This window comes from Chelmon rostratus, chromosome 4 (assembly GCF_017976325.1).
Source record: "Chelmon rostratus isolate fCheRos1 chromosome 4, fCheRos1.pri, whole genome shotgun sequence".
Taxonomy (NCBI): Eukaryota; Metazoa; Chordata; class Actinopteri; order Chaetodontiformes; family Chaetodontidae; genus Chelmon; species Chelmon rostratus.
The window spans coordinates 22,175,103-22,194,330 of record NC_055661.1 but is presented as its reverse complement, the minus strand read 5'-3'; the positions used below and the strand labels follow the sequence as shown (position 1 = coordinate 22,194,330).

The 19,228-nt window shown below is 41.7% G+C and overlaps 1 protein-coding gene across 1 annotated transcript in view; it reads right to left on the bottom strand.

The window, feature by feature from the left end:
• polrmt (polymerase (RNA) mitochondrial (DNA directed)) overlaps positions 1–9,973 on the bottom strand; it is a 46,376-nt gene extending 36,403 nt beyond the window's left edge. The window contains exons 1-5 of the mRNA XM_041935421.1: positions 9,803–9,973; positions 9,038–9,136; positions 7,744–8,615; positions 7,210–7,343; positions 1,019–1,205 (exon numbers count right to left, since the gene is read on the bottom strand). Of these exons, the coding sequence (XP_041791355.1) occupies positions 1,019–1,205; positions 7,210–7,343; positions 7,744–8,615; positions 9,038–9,136; positions 9,803–9,944 (1,434 nt within the window). The 5' untranslated portion in view covers positions 9,945–9,973. The remainder of the gene's footprint in view (positions 1–1,018; positions 1,206–7,209; positions 7,344–7,743; positions 8,616–9,037; positions 9,137–9,802) is intronic.
• Positions 9,974–19,228: the final 9,255 nt, after the last annotated feature.

The following is a 19,228-nucleotide window of genomic DNA, read 5'->3' as shown; positions in this document are numbered from 1 at the left end:
AAGTAGACGAAAATATGTCACTCAGATGAAGACCGAGAGGACTATGGTGCAAAGATCGAGGCTAAAAATACTTCGATTGAACAAAAGCTGTTAATGAATCATGTGAGAATCAGGAGGGGAAGGGAGGTGGGAAAGAGGGAGGAGAGGTGAGAGGAGGAGAGGCAAGGAAAGCGGAGGACCCATTAGAAAGCAGAGTTGGCTCACTATAAATAGGCCAGTGCCTGTCTGGCTGTGAAGGGGTGACAATCAAACCTTCGTAGTCACGCTGGAGCCCTCTGACAGCTTTCCCAGCTCTGATGCTTTGACTCTCAAAACATACACAAGCAGCGTTTTGAAAAGATAACTCTTGTCTGCATTTATAGTCATACGATATCACTAACTAATATAAAACCCTGTGCAGGTCCTAGATACATTTCCTGAACTATAATGCTGTTTAGCTTTGCTTTTAAACTGTGCAAATGTGCTGGGGAACGATATGTCAGGTCCATTGATGTTTCTCTGCTAATCATACATCCCACATTCTCATTCTCAAAATTTTCATTCAATATGCTGATGATATTCAAACACATACACCTCAGCTATTATTAGTTATTGTTAATTAAGTGTTAACAGCCAGAAACTCTAATCTGCCCCATGTGGGCTATGTTGGCCTGGTTTGGCAACATGAGCAAACCCACCAACAGACAGATTTTGATAAAAATGCTCCTAAACTCTGATTGGTGCACATCACTGTTTTTCTAACAGAGCCCTTCCTCACTGTCAGCTGGTGAGTAAACCAAGGACAAAAACACACAAATGCAGAAATGTAGAATAACCTTAATTCACGATAAGAGCAAATATTTGCAAGATCAAGTTAAATTTCCGAGGTGTGTATTACCACTACACAACAGTGATAACTGAATATAACTACTGCAGCATGATACAATTTTATATTGGCAGGATTTTGATACAATAAGTATTTAAAGTAGTTTTCCAGTCTCAACCGATGTGGTGCACCTTCCAAGCTAGCCTGTAATACCTTTGTGTAGAAGTCCTGCACCAGCGATGAAGTGCACTGGCTTGTGGTCATGTTGAGCTTGGGCTGGTAGTCGGGCTGGACGATGCGCACAGCCTTTATCACCATGTCTCTCTCATCTTGCCGGAAAACACACTGCTTGAACAGGTCATCCAAAGACAGGCCATCCTCCTCAATCTGGCTCAGGCACCTGGATATACAGACATACAGTCAGCGCACAGGGTCTTTCTGGGCACGTTTTAGCCATGTTATCTCCGTAGGGGCCCGGGAATGCCCCTCGGCACTAGTGACTCATTAAATTAGTTAACAGGTTCTGAGATTTCTGGATTTTAAATCTTAATTATTGGACATGGGATAGAAACATGCTGTCCAGTCAATTTCCAATGACTCATATCAGCTCCATGAGTAAGAACTGTCAATAGCATAATCAATGGGGAGTGTTACAGAAGCAGTAAACGGACAAGACAGCATCTGGTTAAGCTGTCAAACACAGAATATTAAGGGATTCTAATACATTATTGTGCCTTCCTACTCTATGCGATACCTGCTAAGGATAAAACGAAGCAGAAACGGTAAATTATTTGCAAGTAATTCCTGACATGGATGTATGGTAGTACAGTAAAGCTGCAGGACGTCACCTCCTATCCCAACTACAGTGGACTCACAGGGAGATACACAGTTCAAGGTTCATTTACTCATTTTCTATAACATATAACGAAATGCACAACTATTGGTGACGTTTTTGTTTGTTTATTGCCTACCTCCCAAATTATATTTTTCCACACAATAGCATACAAATACTGTATAGCCGCCTAACTGGAAGTGCACCGAGTGTAATACCCATGGCTAACACAAGTGGAATATAATAACTATTAAAATATAATTATCTATGATCAGTCCATCAAATTTCATCTTTTTTTCTTGTCTTGCAACAAGAGACTAACAGCTGTATATACTAACAGATTAAGATAACATTACCTCATTCAGCTCTAAAGCTGAGAGCAATCACGGTACTCTTCCTTTTCAATCACGTTAGCTCAGTGTTTAGAAAGCGAGCTAGCTTATTGGATGATACAAGAAGTAGATTTTCATTTATGAGGGAGATCATGGTTATTACTATGAAGCAGATTCTGGACTCTGATCACAAGTTCAGAGTTCACAACCTTCTGACCTGCCTGTTGATGTGGGAATGGGACTAAGGTAAACATATAACTTGCTGGGCCTCTGATTATTTCAGCTTAAAACAAAAGGATCATTGGGATCATCGTATGCATCTCGCCTTCCCTGACTGACAGCTGATTGGGAACTGCAGAATATTAATTTAAACACTTGCATTGACAGGCTTTTCTTTTCTGTCAGACTCAAAGTATGAGCTTGATCCAGAGGCAGATGAGCACTGACGACATCAGCAAAATGTTTATTGAAATAGAGACTCCTAGAGATCTGCTGGAGAGAGCACAGTCTCCATGAGTGGACTGTAGAATGCAGATAATGCCAATGTGAGGCCAGTCACTGGAATACAAATGATAGTTGTAATAACAAGATTATTCCATAACTCAATTTCATACATAATACCAAAGAAGGCCTTTGAATTCAAATTTTCAGGCTAGTAGATCTTTAATCATCTGTGATTGGTGGTATTGAGGTTTAAAAAACATGTTTTTTGTATGTGTAAAACATTTGTGAATTTTGGTAAATAATGTTATCAAGGTAGGAAGCACAGACTAGATTGGGTACTACAAATTATACAAACATAATGACTGGCAACAGAGGGTAAAAAACACAAATTAGCGTGTATTTCACACTTCTCCATTTCATGTTGGCTTAACTAACTAAATGTCATCCAAGTTACATATATCCATTTTTATGACCTACAATGTAACTACACATTATTTTCTTACATGTGTAATTACAGATGCTGCATGTCTACAGTGGTAAAACCTTGTTCATGCCATGCACACTTTGAGGTATAAAGACTCCGCACAACAAAGATTGAGGAGCCTGAGGACCATGTTTGGTTGCACTGCTCCCTAGAGGCTAACTATAGAACTACGTGACTCAGCCAAGAGACAGAAGTGAGGAAAACCCATTTGCCATCGACAACAGAGGATGAGAGAGCTCTGCTTCACCTTGCGCACCTTTTCCTCAAGACAATTATAAATAACAGCATGCTAATTACCATCTGGAGGAAACCTTGGCTCAGCAACTTCCACCGACTTAATCTAATCAGACGTGAGCAGAGTACTGCACATAAATGAATAAATAATACTAAGAAAATCTGTATTACAATATTCTGTTACATGTCTAGAGTTAGAAATTCTGAAGAGTATATTCCGAAATATTTCTAGCAAGCCAAGGAGGTCAATTTTCTTAGTATTTTCACTCATTGCTCGGAGTCTCTTGTGATGCAATGTGCAATTTTGGTCTGAGTAAATGAGAGAGCCTTGAACAAAGACAGGATTAGCCTGGGTGCTGCCAGTGTGGTCCAGAGGAACAAAGAGAGCAGAGAGGTTGAAAGATAGAGCATAATCAGCCTGGTGACTGCTCTGCTGCACCCTAGGGAGCAAAGAGCTCTGGAGGACACAGTACTTACAAAAGGGAAAACTTGAAGGGAAAAGTGTGTGTGTGTGTGTGAGAAAGGGAGAGACAGACAGAGAGAGAGAGGGGCAGAGGAGAAGGGAACAGATTGGTACATTGAGGGAAGGATGCTGTAGGGTAGGCTTCAGAGGCGACAGTGATATTAGGAGAGAACAGCAACAGCAGTCGGGCCATAATAAAGGGGGAGACAACACAGTCAAGGAAAGAACAGGCAGACAACAAACAAATTGAGTGACAGAGAAAATGATGATGGAGAGAAAGGTAAGAGAAAAGAGAGGCCGCTTGGCCAGACACTGAGCAGACGTGCACCGCTGCAGAAAAACAACGTCATGTAAGCATCGGCTTACAGTGATCGATGGACCAACCAGATACCTACCACCAACCTTACTGCCCTGCCACCTGTCCCCCTATTGGACCACATTGCATAGGGTGATGTCCCCGGGGTTCAGGAGGAAAGTATGCCTGCCTCTCTCTGTGTGTGTGTGTGTGTGTGCGTGTGTGGTTTGTGCAGCAGCACTCAATGTGACTGAGGTTGATGAAGCTCTCAAATAACTAATAAAGCCAGCAGTGACATGGTGGAGCGATAAGCTTTCAGAATTTCACTGCACAGTCATGTTGTAGGAGTGGGCTACTTTGATTGGTGTGATTAGAAACAGCACAAAGTGCCTTATTCAATGAACATAGCTAATGAAGGTCAGACCTTTGGAGGACTGAAGGCTGTGGGCTGCACCTGAACTACTTATCCAAATGAAGGGAATTTGTCAAAAAGACCACAACTTATGGTGCATTCAAACAATTTTTAAAAAGTTCCATGATACCTGAATTTACACCACAAGCTAAATTAACCACAAGAATTAGGGCCTAAACATACCTGAGAATATCTCCTTTTGACACACAATGTTAGACCCCTCAGAAAAAAAAGGAAATTCGATATGAGCCCTCCCACTGCCTGGGCAGCAGGCCAGCTGATTGTATTGGCTGCCATCAAACAGGGTCACACACTTTGACACATTTAGTCTTCTACTGGGGCTGTGAGCTCTGCCCAGTAGGTGTATACTGTATGTGCTAAATGTCATAAATCTCATGTGGGGCTGACACACAGTCAGTGAGATAACAACTCAATTAATAATACTAAACAATGGTTTGTCAGGATGACCTGGTTACTGCAGAGACACAACTGGGCTGCTGGCTGTCAAGGTTGTCCATGATGAAAAAAGTTGCTACAACCCCGATTCCGAAAAAAGTTGGGACGCTGTAAAACAGTTTTTCGGAACAAAGTAGTGGTATTTCATAAAGTGATGAAGCTCGTCCCATGCTTGCTTGTGAACGACTGAGCCTTTCATATCCAATCATGATGCCATTACCTGTCACCATAGAACCTGTTTACCTGTGGAATGTTACAAACAGGGTTTTTTGGAGCATTGCACAACTTTTTCCAGTCTTTTGTTGCTCCTGTCCTAATTTGTTTGAAACGTTTGCTGCATCAAACACAGAATAATCATATATTTACAAAAAAAAGATGAGGTAAAATATGTACTTTGTACTGTTTTCAGAGTATATTTCACAAAGCAACATCAAATTGTCACATTCTGTTGTATTCATGTTTTACAGGTGTCCTAACGTTTCTGGTTGTGGGTTGTCTGAGTAAAACGTGGATTAAATACACCACAGTGCTTGTCAGCAGAGTTCTGCTGCCTTGCCACAATTAAATTTGTTAAAGTCAACCTCATTAATGCTGTCGGCATCCTGCAAAGCAATTTTAAGAGGCCTTGTGGAAAACTGCAATAATCATGACAGAAACCTCCACAATTGACAAATAATTCCAGAAAAAATTGTTTGATGCTTGGTTGCCATGGAAACAATAACAGCAATTAGGGAAAGGAACAGCAAATGAGGTGCAAAGTGTTACGAACACTTGTATTTTTCAGCTTGACACAGGAGAGACACCGAGCACTAAACTCTTTGGCACTCATTGAACAATTTGGTTTTTGAAACCAGACAGGACCATGATGGCAAAGGGAAGCAGTCAACATCCCAGTGGAGATCATGCTGTTGCAGCAACTAAGTAAACCAATTAAGCATGAAAACAGAATAAAGCACATTAAACACGGAAAACTGTTTAAAAAAACAACATAAAACACATAAAATACAAAACACAAAAATGGAAAATCATAATAAACATAATTGATTTTTGTTGCACATTTACTACCGAAGCTGTACTAGGGACTCTTGAGGTTATTCTGCTACTTAATCCTCCTAAAAGTCCTTTTAACAAAGTGGTAAAAACAGTATCCGACCAACCCTGCTGTCCTCAGCTAAATCAACAACAGCCCAAGAATGAACAACATGAGACAATGAAAATACTGTTTTGGTTGAGCAATTTTTACATTTTCAGTAAGATTCGAATCATGGGAGGTCTTTTCTGTACTTATTTGGGGTGATCTGAAAATATGGCATCATGGCTGCCCAAAGCAAAGGCACTTTGACTATCATACAGTCAGACTATATGAGATGTCAATATTAGACCGATTTGTGTAATACATAAAAAGCATTTAAGTGTTACGTGCAATAAATTAGTCTAAATATTAGGTTTAAGAAGTACCAATATATGGTAAATAGAAAACATGCAGCTAGAATCAATGGAACTAACTTCTCTTTTCATCTGTGAGAAACGATTTTAAACATTATTAGTAATCAGGATAACTGGGAACTGAGCTGTAAAGTCAAGTCCGATGTTTTTTCTCTAGCAATTGTCAGCTCTGGCTGTTACTAAATCACTACAGCATGCAATATCAAAATAGCAGCTTGACATTGTAAAACACAAAAAGAAGCAGATGCAGTACTAATAAGCCACTACCAGAGGAACATCACTGAAAAGTAGACACACTTTGCTACTTCTTTGACAACATTATTTTTAGATAAAAACAGCCATAAATAGAGACAATCATGGCAACAATCATATTCATTCAACAGAAGGAAGCAGCTCAATCTGCCAAAACTACAGCTGCAAGCAGCAATGAGCAGGTTTCAGTAAGGTGAACAAAGTTACTTCAGCCAGTTTACTTCAGGAGCGAGACTAATCACACACTTGTTTCATCAACACAAAACCTGCAGCGTCCCAATAATCGCGCAGTAAAAGTCCCCCCTTCATTGGATTTCAGTGAAACTCCCACTTGCACCAATCTATATGGCACTCCAGATTTTGGCTAATAATTTCCCCCAGAGCTCACACACAGAAATTGGCCAGAAGAAGAAACTGGCATGAACACAATAGGGTTCTGTCGCTTCAGGCCTTGAACCCTTATAAGTCGTACATGGCAGAACTCAGGAGGTGCAGATGTGTAAACCATGAACATAACATGACCCCTGCTGGTAAGTCTCTGTATTGCCACTGTCCTCATTTAAAACTCAAGTCTGTAACAGCCCTCACAGTAATAGCCCTCTTGTTAAACATCAAATGATATTGAACAAATGTGTCAGCTTGTCAAATGTTATCACAAACACAGCTCTTAATGAGCCTTATTCATGGATGGTGTCTTAGCGTGCATACGTGTGTGTGTGTGTGTGTGTGTGTGTGTGTGTGTGTGTATACATACCTTGTTACAATCTTTGGGGGGCAATTGGAATTGCGGCCCATACACTCTAAGGCAGCACAGTAGGATCCCAGATTTGGCTTCAGACCAGCCTCTTCTAACAAAATGAATATGCGGCCAATCTGATTTAACGTGCCCTATATGCAGAGAAAGACAACATGGGACCATTCAACTTTGCTTCCACATACATTTTATTCCAATGTTTACTCAAAATGATAGTTAAACTCAACAAAACACAATACCTTACTAAAGTGATATTGAAAATACTGTATTTGGCTGGTTATCTTGTCCAGTTTCTTACACCTGCACGTATCAAAGTGACCATTCAGCCTAATATATCTTGGTGTTGTGACTGCATAACCACCTCACACAACTTGGACCAGGCATGAAAGAGCTTTAGCTAAACAAGTGCTAAAAATTCAACAAGTCAAACCTAGAACATTTTCCTGGGACACGCGATAACATTTTTTTTTCCTCCAGAAAAGCTACAGCCAAACTCACACAGACTAATTTTAAAACATGGAGCCCTGAACTCACCTTCTTGGCCGACATCCTCATCATGATGTTGTACGTGTCTGTGTTCAGATGTTTACGTCGATTCAAAACTCTGTGCTGTCTGAGCAGGGAACGGTGTGCCCTCTCATTGTCCCCAGCAAACACACACGCCTCCAGGTAAGACTGGATGCTTAGCTGGATGTCCCCGCCTGCCGTTGCTTCACTGTCCTCCTGCAGGCATTCTGGTTTATTTGAAGATGTCCACGGGCTTACTTGCTTACTGAGCCTCCTCTCATGCTCAGCCAGCTCCTTGGCCTCGTCCTGGGCATCAGTAACAGTCCTCTGGACCTCTTCACCGAGAACCTGACTTTTAGAATGCTTCCGTTTCCCTTTAGATACTTTATGTGGCATGGCTGCTGTTCCTTCTGTAGCAGTAGCAGCAGTAGCAGCAGTGGAGGTAACCGTTGAAGAAACTGCAGCACACATCTCATCAGACAGTGTCATGTCACCTCTGCTCTTCTTATTCAAGGGCACAGTCTTTTTAGCTGTGGTAAGTATAGTTTTATGTGCTGTACCAGGGAGCATTGAGCTGCTTTTGCTACCTTTAGCTTTGGCAATAGGCTTCTCCTTGACATTCTTCTGTATAGTCTGCTGGAGGTGCTGCTGTTTCTTGAGTTTCTTTTTCTTCTCCTCAGTTAATTTTTTAATCCAGCGGCTGGGCTGAGATGCAGGGGCTCCTTTAGCAACAGTCTGTCCAGATTTAAGAATGCATGTTTTCTCCTGAGGTTTGCTTTTGGGACCCTTACCAGATAAAACCCCTCCTCCAGAGGAGTGGGCTTTAACAAATTGCACCTTTGCATGTTTGACATCTAGAACGATGTCAGATTGGAGTTGGTGGATCCTGGCCTCAAGCACTAAGAGAGAGAAATAGAAAAGGTATGTGACGTAAAATTACCGACAACCATTTTTCAGAGCAGTAGACTGAAATACAGAAAGAATCACAGCAGCTGATTAAGCCTTGCAAGTATTGTAACATATCACAGGCTGTAGCATCTAAGACACTTAAGAGCCAATTAAGGAACAAAAACACCTGCGTAAGAAAAGGTATTCTGCAAAACTTTCAAACACTTAATGTGATATGAGGCTCCTCAGGACCCATCAATGTACCAGCAAATTTATCAGGAGTCTTGGACAAAAAAAAAAAAAAAGCAGTTTGGGCTGGCAGCAAATAGAGAACTTTTATAACAGTGTTTGATATAAAAGAAGACATTTTTAATATGCATATAAATATATTAGAAATATAGCAGCATGACAACTTGCCCCTACAACAACATACCGTCTAACAAGTGAGACTGTTCCAGAACACGTTTCTTTCCATCTTCTGCCTTTGGGATTACAAATGAAACATTGCTTCTTTGAAGATAAAAGGGTGTCTCTGAAAAAAAGACAAAAACAAGGAAGGAAGTTAGACATCATAATGAATATTGAAGACATCCTGCATAAATATGCCTCTTCTTCCTAGGCAGTTACTTTTAACATTAGGTACACTTAGCTACGTTTTTCTTCCACATACACACGAGGAACGTTTGGGGGCTCAGAGTCCTGTTAAAGAACCAGGAGGAGCTGGGGATCGAACCCCCAACCTCTTGGCTGACCTGCTCCATCACCTGAGCTTCAGCCACCACACACTGTCTGCCAAGACGGGGCAGAACAACTGTGCTGCTGAGTAGTAATGGGACGTTACTGCTCAGTTAGTGGTTCAGAAGGTTTTTCCATTACTGACAGTTACATCATCTCAAGATATATGTGTAAAGAATGTGCTGATAAGTTTAACCGTTAAACCCTAACGGTCAAGCTCGTGTCCACAAACAAAGCATCCCCCGACTAAACTCAACAAATTATTTTACTCAGCTGATACATAAACTAACGTTAACCCAACAATGTGCTAGTCCGACATCACAAGTGCTATTCGGTATTGAATTAACACGTTACTACATTGGCATTTAACACAAGAGTCCTCGGAGAAACTGAGTGAACTTGTCCATCGTACTACAACCGTACTTGCTCGCTGTGATACTAATGCTAGACTCCTTGGGCTCACCTGATATTCGCCTCACTGCGCCGCTCCTTCTCGACACACACAGCTGACAGGAGTCCGCAAAAGACAGGCGAAAAGCACACTTCTCAAATAAACTGCGACGGTTCACACATTTGGCAAAAGCACATACCCTGAGGAGTGACATGTTGACATGTATAACCGCATTACTTCTGAGCACTAGGCCGCCATCTTAAACGAGACCAAAATAGTCGCACGGAGCGATCATCATGGTTTAAGGCTTGGTTGGAAGATCGCAGATAAATCGAGTGTGGGTTTTGTAAATGTGCTATTGAATGCTTCGTGTTTTCCAGGTGACACTCAAATATATTAGCTTTTACTTTATTTGGGATGAGCTCTACATTGTTATATATCTTAACAGGAATTTTGATGCTAATAATATGTCAGCTGGAGTGCTTGCGAAAATGAAGACTTTGGTCTGATCACACTACATAAGTAGACACTCATGTCCACATAAAGAACTTTTAATGAGGCCCACGATTTACATGTTTAACTATCAATGTGTTGAAAAGTCAGGTGTCCACATGCTTGAAGCCATGTGGTGTCTGTTAAACAGTCTGGTGACACACTTTTACTGTGAGTTGTGGGTTTAAAGCAAATAAGCTTGACAGTAAAAACTGAGTAATTATCCATTACCAATTATTTCAGGCACACAGTGCATGATCTTGTATGATCAGTGAAACGTTACAAATTGAACAAAGCTGAATATTAATGTAACTCCTAACATGCACATTGACAATTCAACTTAAACAAGCTATTTGGAAATACGGGTCTGCTCATACAAAATTTCCATCTGATACAATTAGGTGGATACAAAATCAGCACTCATATTTTCACATCTCTTTTATAGAAATCAAAAAAGTTGCTTTTATTCATTTTGAATAAAGGTTAAAAATTCACCAAATATGATGGGAAAGGCAGAAAAAGTAATAACACCGACTTCAGTTGCTGATGGTAATGTGTTTAATTAAAGTTTCACCAAACATATAGTTCTAATTCTGCAATGGAAAGTTATTTTATATACCCAAAAAAAGAGCTACTTCCTACTGTCAATTTCACATGACTTCTTGTATACAGACAACCATCAGGGTTCATGCCCGCCATCTTGTCTGCAGCCTGTTTCTTTTGGTGCTTTTGTCTCTTCTACCACCCTGCAAATGTTCTCTGGAGTGGATTCAGGACATAATTAAAACTATTTAAAGGGATAGCACTAATTAGACAACAACAAGTTTTACTTATCACCCACATCCTCTTAGATTCACTTATTCTTTTTTCAGTATTTTATAGGGAGGAATGCACCAATTTATCACAGAATATTTCTAAAAAAAAAAAAGCTTTATCCTTTCTGTCTTTTCAGTGGCTAAACTGGAATACCCACAGACATCACTGTAGTTTGAAATGGACAGTGAGTTGTGTTTGGCCTACAGGTGGCAGTCTCATCACAGCCAATCGAAGTAGGACTAGAGGTCAAACAGGAGATCAAGGTGAAAATGAGTGTCCTACAGAAATACGAGCGACATATCTTGGATGATAGTTTGACATTTGTATTCAGGTTCACGTTTTTTTACATAAATGTATAATTCTCTGAGACGTCAAATATTTTGGCCATGCAACTTTAAAATCATTGCTATAGTGTATAGTTTAGTTTAAGTTATAACCATACTCTTGTATATTGGTTATATGTACAAGAAATCTGTCCAGTACTTAAATTTACTTCATACCTCATATGTTTTCTTGTGTAGTTGTCATAAATTTTGAATATGCAGCAGGCAACATTGTGAATGAGACATTTGACATAAAAGATGAGGTTAATTTAAAATGATATTCACAATGTTTCAACTGTCTTTCTATGCTCAGAAACTGGCACTAAAAACAACACAAAATTCCATATGTTTTCTCAGGACTTGTACAGCATTTACTGTTAAGCAGTTATTGTGGTACTTAACATAAACTGCTCATCAACTGAGGAAAAACACTGCATACTTTTATTCCCATTAATGTAACCTGAAGCTGGTCGTATACACATGCAACCAGTTCTGGTGCTGACTTGACTAAAGTGCTTGTCACAGTACCCTGAAAATTATTGTCTTCTTCTTCCAGTCGACTTTTGAAGTTCAACCATCATGCAGTTTAAATCAAGTGTGACTCAGCTCCAAATTGAAAGTAAAACTGAATGTATCTCATTCAAATCCTGTATACTTTCTGACCCCCAGCAGTGTCAGCCTCCCCTTGTCATGCATCCATAAAGCATTCTTAAACACTTTAGCAGCCCTTTGTGTCTCGGCAGGCTGGAGGTTAACACAAGCGCTACTTGACGGAGAGGGAGAGGGAGTGGGAGAGAGAAAGGGGGGCTGCGGAGAGGGAAATGAGGTCCAGGCAGTACATCTTTTCTCAGTGGAGGCAGTGGCTGAGAGCACAGCGGTGGGTGTCTGCTGCTGAGCTGTAGGTGAGGATCAGGAGGTGTTTGTTGCCACGGTTCACGAGCAGGGCCCCTTGACAGCCTCGTTTGATGTGGTTGGCCCCTGTCGGCGGCTGGCTCTTTGCGCTGGTGTGACAGTCATTGCCGGGTGAGTGACTGTCAATGCCTCGACCGACAAAAGAGGAGAAGACAGGCATTCATGGGGCCTGATAATGGCCAGGCCAGCACAAGGCTGCCATTCTCATACACTTTGATCATGTGGATTCTTTTGCACACCTTTGTAGGGGCTCCCTATTTGTTTAACAGATGGAGAGAGGGCTGTTTTTGATGGAGATACTTCTCTGTGAGATGCTTGTGTTGGTAAATGCCTTTGGCATGTGTTTCTGTGTGCGTGTGAGTCTCTTGTGTGTGTGTGTCTGCGCCACTTACATGGAATTAGCGACCTGTCACCATGTGGAAAAAAGTGTTTCTTAAGGAACTTCGCTGTGAGGGTCCACATATGTGACATCCGAGAAGTCATATCCAGGAAGACTTTATTAAACATTTTCTTTCAAGTGACACTTCTGTGCTCACGCTGGGGTAAGCAGCACATTAGTACTTTTGCAGTCTACTGTAAACTTCCAGAGTGCTGATACTAACATTTCTTAAGAAATCTTAGTCATCACATCACACACTTTATGTCCATTATTGTCCATTACAGAGACACAGACATCAAAATGATTCTTCGGGCTGATCCACAAACCTTTACTGGACTGCTGTGACTCACTCAGCTCTTATTGGGTTTCCTCACACATGCATCTTAAGATGGCTTCAATTAGTGAGTCAGTTAAAAAGTCTTAAGATGTTGTCATGCTACTATTGTACTATTTACAAATCTCTCTTAATAGAATAATTTGAAAGAATGATGTATACTTTAGGCTTTAATGATGTTGGGTCAACCTCAACATTCACACAATGCTACTGCACCTATTAGGGGAGTGAAGAAATGCTGAGTCAGCAAAGATTTTTAAAGTGCTTTTTCCATCCTCACCACCCGCCTGTTCTATCCATGTCCTCTGTTATGTGCGTCTGATGTATCAGATAGCAGCGCACAGATGTTTTATCGCCCCTGACAAGTCACATTTTTTTTTCATCAGGCTCTATCAGTCAGGTGAATCTCTGCTCGCTATCCTATGAAGAACCGGGAGGCTGGATCTCTCAGAACTCTTCGCAGCATCAGATAGATAGCCCACTTTTCATAACGCCACTGACAATAGACAATGGTCACGAAGCAGGATATGCAAAGGGCCATGTCCTCACTGAAGCTCAGCTGAGGTGGTCTGGTCAGTTCCTTTAACCACATCCGGATGTTTGTCAGCCAACCACAACAGACAGCTCAAAGATATGAAGCACACCTGTGTTGGGCCCGACCCAGCAACACAGGCTGTGTTGGCCACGCTCAAAGCATAAATTGCATAATCGCTGAAATTATAAGAATTTACTGCCCGTGTATAATATGTGTGAGATAATTTCCTTATGTGAGTGTTGTAACTCCCTGCAGCGTAGCATGTGCAATAAAGAGAAAGTAGATTATTCTGTATCTGGAAACACTTTCATTTGAAAAAAAAAAAGTCAAAACAACCACCTTCCTACCACTGAGTTACAAACTGGCAGAATGTCAGTAGACTTAAAAGCAGCAGGTCAGGGGTGAGCTGCTAAAACACAACTACAAGAGCGAGAGAGAGAAAGGGAGAGACAAGGACTTAGCAGGCCGGCAAAACAATTAATAATAGGGAGCTATTACTGAGGGATTGTCAGTGCTAGGAGGGAGGTCGGGTTTCAGACCCTTTTGAAGACTTTGATGGTACAAAACAGGCCTCATTATAGAGATATTATCTCTATTCATACACTTACAGAGCCGCTTGGATTCCTGCTGGGAAAGATTAGGTTCCTCCACTCGAGAACATCCTCCTTGGGTGCCTGGCTCACAGAGCGGCGTTCTCAGCTCAGGGCACGCTCGCACAGCACGGCTCAACCCGGCTCAAATCAGAGGATACAGATTCAGTATAATCCATCTGTGGCAGACATGCATCAGGCATGTTGTGGTCATTAGCGAAACGGACACACAAAGCTAAAATAAGCAATTGCTGCAGGCCAAGCTAGCAGCATGGCTCAAGGGACAGTCAGGAAGTCCACCATGTTGGTCAGACTGAAATATCTCAACAGCTATTAGATGGATTGAGAGGAAACCTTGACATTCATGTTCCCCAGAGGATAAATCCTAATGACTTTGTTGCTTACCTGACGTTTTCTCTATCACCACCAGGTTGACATTTGTGGTTTTGAGTGAAATATAATTGGGTGGATTTTCATGAAATTTGGCACATTCATGTTCCTCGCAGGATGAAATGCGATGGCTTAATGATGCCTTACCCTCTCGCCATCGTCACATCAGATTTTTGTTGTCCAATACTTTGGACCAAATACCTGCAAAACTAATGGCATGACCATCAATCTTAGCTGTAAATCATCTACACCACACAGATGCTAGCATCAGTTTTTCTTCTTCCTGAAAGATTCCTTGTCTCTGCTTCTGATCTATAAAATAAGAAGTTATACAGTGGATTCATCGCCAACTTGATCATAAATTGTAAATAAACTAGACAGCTGTAAGCTGATAAACTAGGTATTGAAATCAAGTAAATTACTGTAGCTTTCAAACGTCAAAAATGCACACTGTAAAACAGCAGGCGACTGCACGTTACGACATTTAACAAAGAAATACATTATGCTTGTGTCTGCGCTGGAACTGAGCTCAGAGCCCAAACATTTGTTTCCAAGACACCACAAAGCAATCTGCTGCCACATCTGACACTCACATGAGGCCCGAGCTTTGTTGTTGACCTCGGGGGCCACTCTGATTTTTGAGAAGTTATACAGTACATAGAATGATTGTATGATTTTAATTACGGGGAATTTCAGCAAAGGAAGGACAGCTGGAACTTCCTGGAGGTTCTTATTCTCTTTTTTTCTCTCACTTTCTCTGTTTCTCTCTCTCTCTCTTTGTTTTGTTTGTTTGCATGTGTGTGCGTGCGTGTGCGCGTGTGTTTGGCAGAGACACCAATCCAACAGAGAATAATGAGAGTACATGTCCTCCGTCAAGTTAAATGTGATTAATATATCATTATTATTTTAAGTTATGGAAGAGAAACACAACAGAATAGTGTACAGTTGTCACACATTTGAATTCCACGCATGTTATTTCATTGTAAATAAGCCGGTGTGTTGTACTGCAAAGAATGTCTTCCATGACCTTACTGGTTTCCAAAATAGTTAGAATACTTTTAAATTCACTCACGATAATATTACAGTATTCCTAAACGGCTAATATATCCTACGTGCATGTTATATATGGTAACATTTGATTCATTATGTGCATAAATGTAAGTGTTCAAAGTAAATTTTCATTGCTTTCAAGAATTTACAATTTCCTGATATTTCAGTATAAAAGTAATTCTTCACTTTATAGAGAGAAACAAACTCCTTTTATGTAAAATGAGCATTTTAATAGGATGGCTTCTTGTTAGAAGATGGTAACCCGGCTCCGAACATTATCAGTGTCATACAAAGAAATGGTTAAGATCATTGGAAAGTTTATAATTGACATATGGAGTCTGTTGGAACTATTAGCTGGAAGGATCAACTGACTGGAGAGCACGTGGAACCGAACAATCTGCCTCAATCAGCAAAGGCAAGGGAGCGGCACGTTGTACTGTAAAAGGCTATTTTTTATAGTTATCTTAAAACATACTAGTTCCTCCGAACAAAAACAGTGTCTCAGTTACAACCTGATAAGAGACTTCCAGATAAGACCATGATGATGCAGCTTCATCATTGCTGTAATTTTTGTGTTCAAATGACCACTTTTTACGAAAAACATTTTGCACTTTTGTCCGTACAGCAAAGGCTGCCGTTGTCTAAATGCCTTATATAACTAAGAAAGATCATTTCCTATTACACTGCAGTTAGAGACAGAATAATAAATCAATAACTGAGGCAAGCCTGCAAACACTCAGATGTCCTGAAAACTATCTACATGTTTTTTTGAAGATGGGGAAACAACTTCATACAACACTAACCAAAAACACATTCACAATGCTCTCAGTCCCTCTCGCTTGCTCTTCTTTGTTTCTCGTTCTGACTCCCACCAGTTCCAGTAATGTTGGACAGCTCATGCAGGTGGGGACTAAAAAGTGTCCTGTGCGGAACAGATTCTGCTTTTAAAGGACAGGGACAGGGGGTGAGAAGAGACAGAGAGAGCGGATAAAGCCAGAGGAAGTTAACAGACACTGCGGCGTGGTTTAATTGAGGGTGAAAGACTGTGATTTTTACGAAGGGCCCGCATAGATCTACGCTGAAAGTAGCTTTGATGAGGAGCCTGGCAGGCACCAAGGACCAGAACATAGCGGCAGGTAGACAGGAATGGCTTGGGGGAGTTGGGGGCTGGAGCAGGGAGTTTGGAGAAAGAGGGGACTGGTCTCTTTCTCATAAGGTTTTTTTTTTTTTTATGATGGCAAGGTTTAAATAGGGGCTGGAGGACAGCAAGTCTCTGGGGGCCGTTAACAAGCCACAGAGTGTGAAGTGACTGTCACCCACTCTGAGCACACACTCCTCAAATGCACTTCCAGCACCGGACGAGCGTGGCCTCAGGGTGGTACGCATAATTGAAACAGGGACTCCTTTAAAAAAAGGGGGTCATTGCCACCGCTAACTGGACTGCCCCAGTTCAGAACGTCTGCAACTTCTTTCTCAATCTCCCCCTTTTCATCAAATCCGCAGCTGTCCAAAACACGATGATCAAAGCTTTACATTCATACTGAACTCGTTTCTGTACGATAAATGTGCAGCTAAAGCCAACACGCAGCTAGCTTAGCTTAGCATGAAGACTGGGAACAAGGGGAAACAGCTAGCCTGGCTAAAGGTAACAGAATCCACCTACCAGCATATCTAAAGTTCATTACTTAATATTTTATATTGTGTTTGGGTAATCTGGTTTCTTGGTCAGGACCAGCACGTGTCTGGAGTTTCTGCTGGTTGCCTGGATTTTTTTTCACCCTTGGACTGAGCTAGAATAGCTTTTCCATCCTGTTTTCTGCGTTATTGCTAAGATAAGCTAACAGGCTACTGTTATATGTCCCATACAGATATAAGAGTGGAGTGGTATCAATTGTCTCTTGAGAACAAGAGAACAAATAAGCATATTTTCCCAAATATTAACATTTCCCTTTAAGTTCCAGTCTAGTTGAGTAGTATACTTTTTTTTTTTGTTTCTCCTCACATTGTAAGAATAATACTCTATGATAGCACATGCCAGAAATAAAGAGTCTGTTAATTGGAGTGGGTCGGCTGAGCTTTAATGCCTCGCCCTAATCAGGTTCATTATGCACCTTGTAAAAGACAGACAAGAGTGTGGGAAGTCACAAAAAAGGTGTTCTTCATTTCCGCCCTGCTCTCCAAATGAAACGGCAAAGATCAGAGAGGGTGTTGCACTGAAATATTAACACAGGTGATCAGAGAGTCTCTCAGGCTTCATCTGGACTAACTCTGCCGACACTCCTGCAACCTGCTCTGTGTTTGCGACCGCTTGATGATTCAAAGCAGCGCCCGTTAAAAAAAAGAAAAAGGAAAAAAAAAGAAAAGAAAAGGGAAGGCTCTCTTAATTTGCCCTGTGTGGCCAGGGAGAAGAAAAGAGAGCGAAGGTGTCAAAAAACGGTCTCCTAGCTGGTTCACTGGACAGTAATGGAGCTGATTTGACCGTGTTACAAAATGCTTCACCATTCACATCAAGGGGAGACAGCAGAGGTCATGGTATAAGAAGGGGATGTAAGTCTTTCCAGGTGTCTGTGACCAAAAAAGAAAGAGAAGAAAAAAGAAAAGGGGATAATAAAATCCACAGGTGAAAAGCAAATGACTTGTTTCTCACAGAATAAACTGCTCTGAGAGAGAACAGAAAGGGGAATGTGCTTGATGCAGGCTTTCTCATTTGTTTGAAATGGTTATGAATGAGTGCGGTGGCCCCACCCACCCCTCGTCTTTCAACCCCCTAGATGCTGGCCCTGCCCAGGATAAAATGCAGGACAACTCAGCCGGTGCCTCCACAGAGGAGAGGACTGACTGACTGACTGCGCACAGCAGAGCGTGAGGCCGTTCGCTTACTGCTTCACTGCCCCGTGCTGGCTGACACACACTCGCCGACTGCCGCTCACTCTGACACATACAGACACACTCTCACTGCCTCTCTCTCTCTCTCAGTCGCAAACACACACCGGCTCTCTCCCTCCCATACTCGCTCTCTCCCTCTCTCTTTCTCCCTCCCTCTCTCTGAATCACACACTCCCGCATACACACACACACAAACACACACACACACACAGAGTCAGTCACCAACCCTCATTCAACTCCCTCTCAGCCACGGGTCAGCAGCTCAGACAGGCACCTTGTTCCTATTCAGCTGGAAAGAGTAGAGCATCGCAAGGTGCACACACACACACACACAAACACACACACATACACACTCACACACACATATCCATACACAAACAGACAAACACACACACACACACACACATGCGCATCCTCACGCGTCCCAGGACTTTATCTGTGGTTCGGGAAAGAAGACCTCAGTTCAAGGAGGAGAACAAACGGAGAAACAAGGAGCGACACTAAAGAGGAACTTCTAAAGGTGGATTCATTCATTTACGGCATTTCGTGAAAGGATCGGGGGAAAAGAATCGAAAACAAGACTGAAGATGACAACTGGAGGAACTTTGACGAGCTTGTTGCTGTAGGAAGGCCTGCTGTCAGCCCAAAGCGGAGATTGGTCATCTGTCACATCCAGAGGATCTGCTGTGAGCGCTACTTCCCTCCCTTCTCACTTCAGGACTCCCACCCTCCTGTCATCCCTCCACTGGGACATCTCCCGATCATCAGCATGCCTACAGCTTGCACAAGGT